The sequence below is a fragment of the Sinocyclocheilus rhinocerous genome, unplaced genomic scaffold (genome assembly GCF_001515625.1).
Source record: "Sinocyclocheilus rhinocerous isolate Xijiao unplaced genomic scaffold, SAMN03320098_v1.1 scaffold942, whole genome shotgun sequence".
Lineage (NCBI taxonomy): Eukaryota > Metazoa > Chordata > Actinopteri > Cypriniformes > Cyprinidae > Sinocyclocheilus > Sinocyclocheilus rhinocerous.
Genome location: NW_015627890.1, coordinates 558,724 through 568,092, shown reverse-complemented (window position 1 = coordinate 568,092; position 9,369 = coordinate 558,724). Strand labels below are relative to the sequence as shown.

The 9,369-nt window shown below is 34.0% G+C and overlaps 1 protein-coding gene across 1 annotated transcript in view; it reads left to right on the top strand.

The window, feature by feature from the left end:
- unc13c (unc-13 homolog C (C. elegans)) overlaps nt 1-9,369 on the top strand; it is a 169,000-nt gene that overhangs the window by 148,822 nt on the left and 10,809 nt on the right. Inside the window, exons 26-29 of the mRNA XM_016546895.1 lie at nt 425-565; nt 646-769; nt 2,050-2,109; nt 6,030-6,110. Coding sequence (XP_016402381.1) covers nt 425-565; nt 646-769; nt 2,050-2,109; nt 6,030-6,110 — 406 coding nt within the window. The remainder of the gene's footprint in view (nt 1-424; nt 566-645; nt 770-2,049; nt 2,110-6,029; nt 6,111-9,369) is intronic.

Sequence of the window (9,369 nt, the reverse complement as noted above, 5' to 3'; positions counted from 1 at the left end):
CTAGTATAACTTATAAAAAAAAGTTGAAATTGCTTAAATTATTTTTATGAGTTAAAGTAACTTAAAAACATAAGTTGTCATGGCTTTTTCATCATATCATTTTTTACAGTGTATAAACGCCACAGAATAAGCCTTAAAAGTTCTCAGAGGTGCAACAGCGCGTTCATATATATGTTTTCGATGCAGAGTGCAAATGGCTGTGCATTTATTTGTGTTTTTAACTCGATGGGAGCGAAATGAAACTGTCAGAACGCTAAGCTGTGTGTGTGTTGTCTGTCTCCCCTCTTCCCCCTCCTCCGCTCCGCTGCGCACCACGCCCACTTTTTTAGCATTTTTTTAAACTGGTGAGAACTAACCAGTGCTGAAACGGGGGGTTTCATGACCCTTTATGGTTTCAAACTAATTTTAACATGTCTATCTGCAGTTTCAAGTCGGTCATTGAGGACTGTGTCAAACAAATGAACCAGGAGCTGATGCAGATGAAAGGAAACACAGGGAACAAGAGTAACGCAACCATGGACGCAGAGACCGTCCTGAGACCCCTCATGGACCTGCTGGACAAGAAGTAAGAAAATGCAGAGGTACATCTGTTGAAAGACCAGTTGCATTTCTTTCTTTCACTCCATCCCTCTTTTTTCTCTCCAGCCTAATTCTGTTTGCCAAGATCTGTGAGAAGACGGTTCTCAAACGGGTCCTGAAGGAGCTGTGGAAGATCGTGCTCAACACCATCGAGCGACAGATTGTTCTTCCACCGCTCTCAGACCAGACAGTGAGTGTAACACGTCTGCCAGCCAAACACAGAAACACACACACACAAACAAACAAACACAAACACACACACACACACACACACACGAGACACGTCTCTCTGCATCTGCTCCTGGAAATGTGAATGAAGAGACAGGATAGAAAGAGACGTGTTGCCGTTTGAAAACTGTTGTTTAGCGGTTAAGTTAAGGGATCTACAAAGAAGAATTACCATAATTACTAATATTTTATTTATTTATAAAACTAAATATACATTTTTTTTTTATCAAGGTCTTATATTTTTTATTTCATGGCAATAAAATAAAATAAAATATTTAATGGAGGGCTTGTATATTTTACTTTATAGCTTATATTTAATTAAATTAAAATTTACAAAAAAAAATATCTATATAAAATTTTACTTTTAAGATAAAATAAAGTAATGGAGAGCTTAATATATTTTATTTCATAACTAAAATAAAATGTAATATTTAATGGAGGGCTTATATGTTTGACTTATAGCAAAATTTAAATAAAATATTTCATGGAGGGCCTGTATATTTAATGTAGGGCTTATATATTTTATTTCATATATTTTAAAATAAAATAATAAAATTAATTGATGCATATTTTATTTCATAGCTAAAATATAAAATAGAAATAAAATACAATATTTAATGGAAGGCCATTAAATATAATTTACTTTATATGTAAAATTGTATTTAATTAAATCTTTAATGTAGGGCTTGTAGATTTTAATTTGTAGCTATAAATTAAAATATTTAATGGAGGCCTTATATATTTTACTTTAGTGGTGTTCTGGATGGTTACTAGGGCGTTTCTAGGGGTTTCTAAGTGTTTGCTATGTGGTTTCTTCCTGCAAAGAATGCTGCATGATATAGAATGTTGTGAGTGGTTGCTACGGCATAACTATGCAGTTGCTAAGGTGTTCTGGAATCATTTAATGTTATACTATTAATTATGTATATTAATGTGTTTTGTAGTTTATGCAAATCAATAACGCTAAGTATAAGCAACCAGCTAATGAATGAATTTAAAGGGCAACATTTCTCTTCTCCAGTAGTACTTACATTTTTATATTTTATTTTATAGCTATAAAATTAAATTGAATGTTGGCACAATGGCCCTCTTTGATTTTCTTAATAAGCTGAATCAGCACTCAAAGACTCGACTGTCAAACACACTAAACAAACTCTGTTTCACTCGCTGTCTCCTGAGACACTTCATTCCCAGACGAGTGAATTACATTTCAACTCTTTGTTTGGTGCTTTTGTTTAACAGCAAGGGGCTCAGATGATTTTCAGTGCTGCCAAGGACCTCGGTCAGCTCTCCAAACTCAAGGTGAGGACTCGCTTTTCTAATCTACACTAATGAAAAAGTTCTCACTTTCTTTTTCAAGGGATACTTCAGCCATAAAATGAAAGTGTTGTTATAGCTCCCCCCCAAAAAAAAGTAGTTCAAAAGCTTCCCAGCTAATAGGGAACATTCTCAGAATGTTTGTTCAAAGGTCTTTAATAACATTCTCAAAAACGTTTTTTCTGAAACATTTTAATTGGATGTTCGTCTACCATTTATTTTTTAAATGTTGCTATGTTACTATGTTCAGAGAACATTCAAAAGTAACATTCCCATAATGTTTACATGATAAAATGACAACATTCGCATAACCTTCAGACATTCAGATGAGAGAAGATTCAGAACAATAACATTTTCACAACATTGCAAGTCACTTTGGATAAAAGCATCTGCTAAATGAATGAATCTAAATGCAAATAACTTTATGGGAATGTTAGCAGAACGTTTCTGAACATTTTTTATTAGTTGAGTTCTTGGTAATTATACAAAATGAGCTGTTGCAAAAAATCACAGAATACAGGAACATGTTGTTTTTTTTGTTGCATGAACTGTTCCTTTAAGTGAATGGCATTGATGTGTTTGAACACGACCCAAAATGAGAGGTAACTGGTTTAATAATCAAGCCTCTGAATGCAAACAAGTGCATCAGATTGTAGATGGGAGCGAGGCATGTTCAGTTTAAAGTGTTGTTTCCATCCTGACAGAGAGAGGAACGGCAAACAGGCTGCGATTGACAGGGAGTTTTATGTTTGTCAGAATTCGAGGGCATCAGCACTAGTTATCCGCTATCCTCAGAAATTACCGCAGCGCTTTCATGTAGCTCCCGTTTTGCTGCGTTTGCTGTGAAAACGGTTTCCAGCTTATGCTACGGCTTTGCAGCTGTCCGTCAAACGCTGCCCGTTTACATCATTCCGGTCTCTCTGGAATCACGCCGGAAAACTTTCCCGCTTCTGCTGGTGTAATTATATCCGCCCTGCTGTGGAGTTTAAGTCCAGAGAAGGACGAGCGCTTTGGATCTGAGCAGGTGTCAGACAGATGGAGAGCTTCTCATCATTATGTATCCAGATACTCTCCGTCTCAGTTGTCCCTCTCTCTGTCTCATTTCATATGCATTGAAACATCTCTGCTCAATTGCTGCTTTACCTCGAAATTCTTTTTTCTGGCTCCTGTTCTCTGTGCTTCAGTAATTGTGTGTAGAATTCAACCGCTCTGTTTCTAAACCCAGTGAACGGCGTTGCCGTCTATGGCTTAAACAATTATATGCGACTGCCTTAAAACTCATAGCAAGTGAGTTTTGAAGCACTCTACTCTTATGTGCACAAGAGAATCAACTGTTTCTAAGTGATCTAAGAGTTCTAAGAAGTCTCTTCTGCTCACCAAGGCTGCGTTTATGTTATCAAAAATACAGTAAAAACAGTTAAATATTATTTCAATTTAAAATAAGTTTTCTATGTGAATATATTGTCAAATGTAATTTATTCCTTTGATGCGCAGCTGTATTTTCAGCATCATTACTCCAGTCTTCAGTGTCACATGATCTTCAGAAATCATTCTAATATGCTGATTTGCTGCTCAAGAAACATTTCTGATTATTATCAATGTTGAAAACAGTTGTGCTGCGAAATATAATTTTGTGAAAACTGTGATACATTTTATTTTTCAGGATTCTTTGATGAATAGAAAGTTCAAAATAGCAGTGTTTATTTGAAAAAGAAATCATTTGTAACATTATAAATGTCTTGACTGTCACTTTTAATCAATTGAAAGCATCCTTTGTGAATAAAAGTATTCATTTCTAAAAAAAAAAAAAAAAAAAAAAATCTTACTGATCTCAGACTTTTAAATGGGAGTAAGGATTTTCTTCCTCAGTTAATTTGTCTTGTTTTCCAGTACAATTATCTAAACATTCAAGATTCATTTACTTGAAAAGCAAAAAGATATAGTCTTGTTTTCTGGGGAAAAAAAGTCATAATTAAGTGAGTTTAAAAAAAAAAAAAGATTATTTTTCTGACCCCACTGGCAAATATTTCTTATTGTTTTAAGCAAAAACTCTCTTCATTTTGATCACCTTTTCAGAAAACAAAAATAATTTTGCTTCTCAAGTAAATGTATCTTGATTTAGGAATGCTAAAACAATTGTACTGAAAAACAAGACAAAAATTCAAAAATATTTTAAAGTTTTCACTATTCTACTAATTACTTTATTATAATAAAGTGTTTTTTTATTGCATTGTACATCCAGTGAGGTTTTATGAAAGTGCAGTAACATTTAACACAAGATGAGTGATAAAATGTGCGTTGAGTGCTGTTTGACCTCTAGAGTGTATTTGTGGATGTCTCTGTGTGCAGCGAGTCTGAATGTGTGTGTACTGACCTGAACAGAGGTTTGTCAGTGGACGTACAGTCCGTTTTAACACCTGATCAATACACTCGCTCGAAGTGCTCGCATCTCTAAAAAGGTGACCTTAAGCTGGGAGAAGTCAATCGACAGAATCAGCTCTTCCTACTCAAACACACACACTTGAAGTTACACTGATTTGATGTGGATTAATGCTCACTCACACACCGCCCTGTTATCACTCTCAGGCTTTAACTTTAAACCGCATAAACACATTTCATTACACCAAATACACAAAATAATGTTCTTTTTAGCAGCATCATATGACCCCTTTAAACTTTGCACCGCCATTGACCTGTAAGATTAAATGAAATTGAAGTTTCACTGCCTGACTTCTCGTCTTGAATCATGGTGAGGCCACAGAGTCTTCTGGGAACTGTCACCTTTGATTCTAATGAGCGGTAAGAAGCTCCAAGAAAAGCTCCGTTGACCTCTAAATGCCCTATACATGCAAAACTCACATTAAAACACTAAATGCACACTAGTCATCCTTATAAATCCTGAGATTTTGCATTTGTGTTTTACCTGAATCTTCCACCTAATGTCATGGTCAGGGTTCTGGTGTTGAAATTAACTGGAGAAGCTGGAGAGAACTTTTGAAAACAGTTGGTATTAAGGCATTTTAGAAAAAAAATGAAAGAAGCAAACTAGTAAACATGTCAAACAAATCTAAATGCTCAGAGCCATTTTATTTTATTTTAGCTATGAATTGAAATATATATGCCATAAAAGAAAATATTTTATGTTTATAACTAAAGCAAAATAAAATGAAATAATACATTATAATAATATAGTTAATAGAGGTCTTATATATTTTATTTTATATATAAAATAAAAAAATGGAGGGCATATATACATATACTGCTAAAATAAAATAAAATAAACATGGCAAGCAAATCTGAATGCTCAGAATCATTTTATGCATTGTATTTGATCAAAATTGTTTAGCATGAGGTTGTTTACATAGCTTGGAAATGCATAGAGGAAAAGCTTGTTTTATTTTTATATTTTATTTTAGCTATAAATTATACAATTACAATTTTAAATGAACCAATTAAATGATAAAAAATTTTAACTATTTCATTATTTAAAAAAAAAAAATGGCAGAAAATGTCTTCCATAATAAGCACTTCATAAAACTTTTTTTAAATGAAATTAATATATTTACTGAACATCTTATACATCTTATTTTATATCAAAAATAAATTCAAGAAATAAAATTAATGAAGGGCATACATAGTTTATAGCTACAGGGACTTCAGGGATCTTATCTATGCACAATCAGCTTGTAACACTCCAAAGAGAAAGGAAAACTTGAAATCGCATCATATGACCCCTTTAAGATAACAACAGCAAACATGTTAAGCAAATCTGAACGAGTCATTTTTTGCATGGTATTTCATCAAAATTGTTTAACATGAGGTAGTTTGCATAGCTCAACCAGCGTTGGAAAAGAGCTTCAGTACATTTGAATGTAAATCACTCTGTCTTTCTCTGTTTGTCTCAGGAGCATGTGATCCGGGAGGAAGCTCGCAGTCTGAGCCCTCGACAATGTGCCGCTTTGGATTTAGTGCTTCCCACCATCAAGGTATCGGCTTCTCGCTCTTCTTCTGCTCTGATTCTCCCATTTCAGGGGCCAGTTGCATGAACTGCTGCTCAGATTGGTGTTGCAAGTCAAACACCTGGTTTTAAATTAATCTGCATAAAAATATAGCTTATTTTAAGTGGAGGCGGAAAATTAAGACTGATTATCATTAGACTAACTGCTAGTATATGCAACAGTTTTTATAGTTATGCACACAGACTGTTCACATACCAACTGCTACTTATTCCACACATAAAAAGAGACTCAAAACTGCAATATCATATCCGGTCTATGGATTTTGTTCTGTGATTGTGTACTTGATGCTTTCAGTTCCTCTCCAGGCCTCTGGAGGGCGATGTGATGCATGCAGAAACTCGAGCGTTTATGAGCAATTTCATGCAACTTAAACATTCTCCTTTTTCCTGAATATGCATCAGGTTTAAGTGATGATTTGAAGCCAATTTGTCACCTCCGAACCACATTTTCTTCAGTTGAAGTGCATGGAATAGAGTCAGATTAGATCTGACCTTGATTTTATTTACCTGCGTCACAAATGTAAACACACACGTGTGAGGTTAGTATGGTGTGATGATAGGGCTGTCAAAATGGCTGAAAAACTAAATTCGAATTTTGTACTTAAATATTATCAATATTCAAATTCTATTCAAATTTAAAAGGCATAATTTCAGTTAGGGGGGAAAAAAGCTTTTGGCTTCTCTCTTGAGGCCACAAGAGGGCGCATCGAACAAAATATTACTAATGCACGTTTCTTCAAAGCATAATAAAATAACACGACTATCTTTGAAAAAAGTGCATAATGTTTAAAATAATGTTTATAAACCTTATATAATTAAAGTTGCTTAAACAATTAGAAACAAAACAGCATCATGCATGTATGTATAGTTTAATACAAAGGACCGAAAACCAATCACAAAGAGTACTTTCTTCATTTAAAAACTTGAGATGCAGTGGGATGTGGAAAACCGCCATAAAGTCTTGAGACATGTTTTTAAAAGTTGAACTTACATTCATTTTACATGGCTTTCTAAACATGCAGCTCTTTTGTGCGATACGCGAGTGCAACGGTGATAGATGTCCCTCTAGAAAATGTGATACGTGTGTTCTGTGTGAGCGGCTTGGTTTTCGGTTTTGACGTAAACAACATCATTTCCGCATTGATGTTCTTTTTTCCCGCAATATTTTGAATGAACAACGTAGCAGTGCCGCATCTAGTGGCTTCAACTGGATAGACTAACAAAAACATTAAAATGCAATGACACTTACATCGTCGTCGCATTTCGTGCGCCACTGATAAGGCTGCCTGACGCACACCTAAAATTCGAATGCAATGTTTTTGCAACGTAAATTCGACGAATATTCGAAATTCGATTTTTTTTTTACAGCCCTAGTGTGTGATGTTAGTTGTGGTGTAAATGTGCATGTGAGCTGCACATACATGCAACATCAGAGATATTATTGATTCCGTCGTCTCCGTGGAAACGCACGCCCCTCTCTGTTGGGATCAGTCATGGACTGGGAATTTCGCTCATTGGTATTCTGAGGACTGAAGCTAATTAGGGAAGTTCACAAAAGCCTTGAGTAAAATGTTGGCGATGGAAACGGCTGCACGCAGAGATGAGCTGAGGATTCTGTGCTCGACAGCAAAGATATCTGCTGAGATTAATGAGAATAATAATTTATGTGTGAGAGGGAAGAAAAGAGACAAACGGATAAAAAAGAGGGAGAGGAGAAGAATCAGCATCTGATGTCTTTGTTTTGAGGTCTTTTTAAACATGAATGAATCAGTGAATCAGTGCACATCAAAATATAACTTTTCATTTAATATTATCCATTAACATATCTAAACATTATTTTTTATTGTTTATTTTTTTTAATGATAAACAATAGATAGGTGGATATTCAGATAATATTTACAAATTAAATTAATAATATTGTAAGTCTTATTTGAAGAGAATATTATGTATCTTGAATTACATTTATTTTTATTAACTGGCCATTTTTATTATTTATTTATTTTAAAAAATAAATTTTTTACCACATATTTAGATAGGCATGAACAATGCTATGTAAATAAAAAACTAATTATTATTTTCTATTGGTTTTTTAATATATTTATTTTATTTTATTTTATAAGGTCAAAGTGAAGGAAAAACTATATTATATTCAAAATATGCAAAACAACAGACATGCTAAACAATAGTTATAAACATTCAATAGGTAGATATTCAGATGGATAAATATTTAGAAAGATAAACATTATTAAAATAAATAAATATTATTTTAAGACTTATGTGCCGAGAATATGATTCAATTCAATATGATGATCAATTTGTGTGTGTATGTGTTTTAAGCATAAATCTCATACATGAGTCAGGCAAAAATTATAACTATTAAATAAATAATCAAATTATTCTCTGAATGCAAGTCTTATTATCTTATGCAGCTTTGCAAATAAATTAATTTATCCAGTTTTAAGAATATTTAGATTTTTAAACTCAAAAATCAGCTATGTATTTTATGTATTATTGTAATTATTATTTTTGGTGCAATAAAAATGAATGAGACTTGATACTGTACGACTACAACACATAAAAATACGATAATATTAATGTGTTGTTCATCTGAGGTAAATGCTGTTCCACATGGAAGACATATGTCACACAAATGACACAGATGGAACATGAATTTGCATTAAACAAAATAAATAAAAAAGAATAAATAAAGCGGGGACTTTGCCTCCTCCTCGCCACTACTCTCAAACACACAATAGAAAAAGCTCCATATGAATAATGCAGCTGAAATAATGGGCCACCAGAAGATTAAACAAGCATGCATTTGAAATCCAGCGTATTTCAAGTATTTTCATAACACTAAGACTGATATGATCAGAACACGAAAGCACATGGAACATATAAACATTGCACTGAACAATCTGCTGCTCTGATGAGTTTCACCAAATCTTGTTTATTCTTTATTCTGTATTATTACCAAAGTGATGCTCGTCCTGACCAATCAATACAGCCGACAAACCACATCAGCCATTCATCATCGGATCAATTAGAGTCCAGCTCACAGCCAGAGGCCTTCATCAGCAGACAATGAGAGGCTGTTTACTGGATTCCATCACAGACGCTGAAAGGAAAATAGATGAAATATACAGACAGACAGACAGACAGATAGACAGACAGACAGACAGATAGACAGACAGACAGACAGATAGACAGACAGACAGACAGATAGA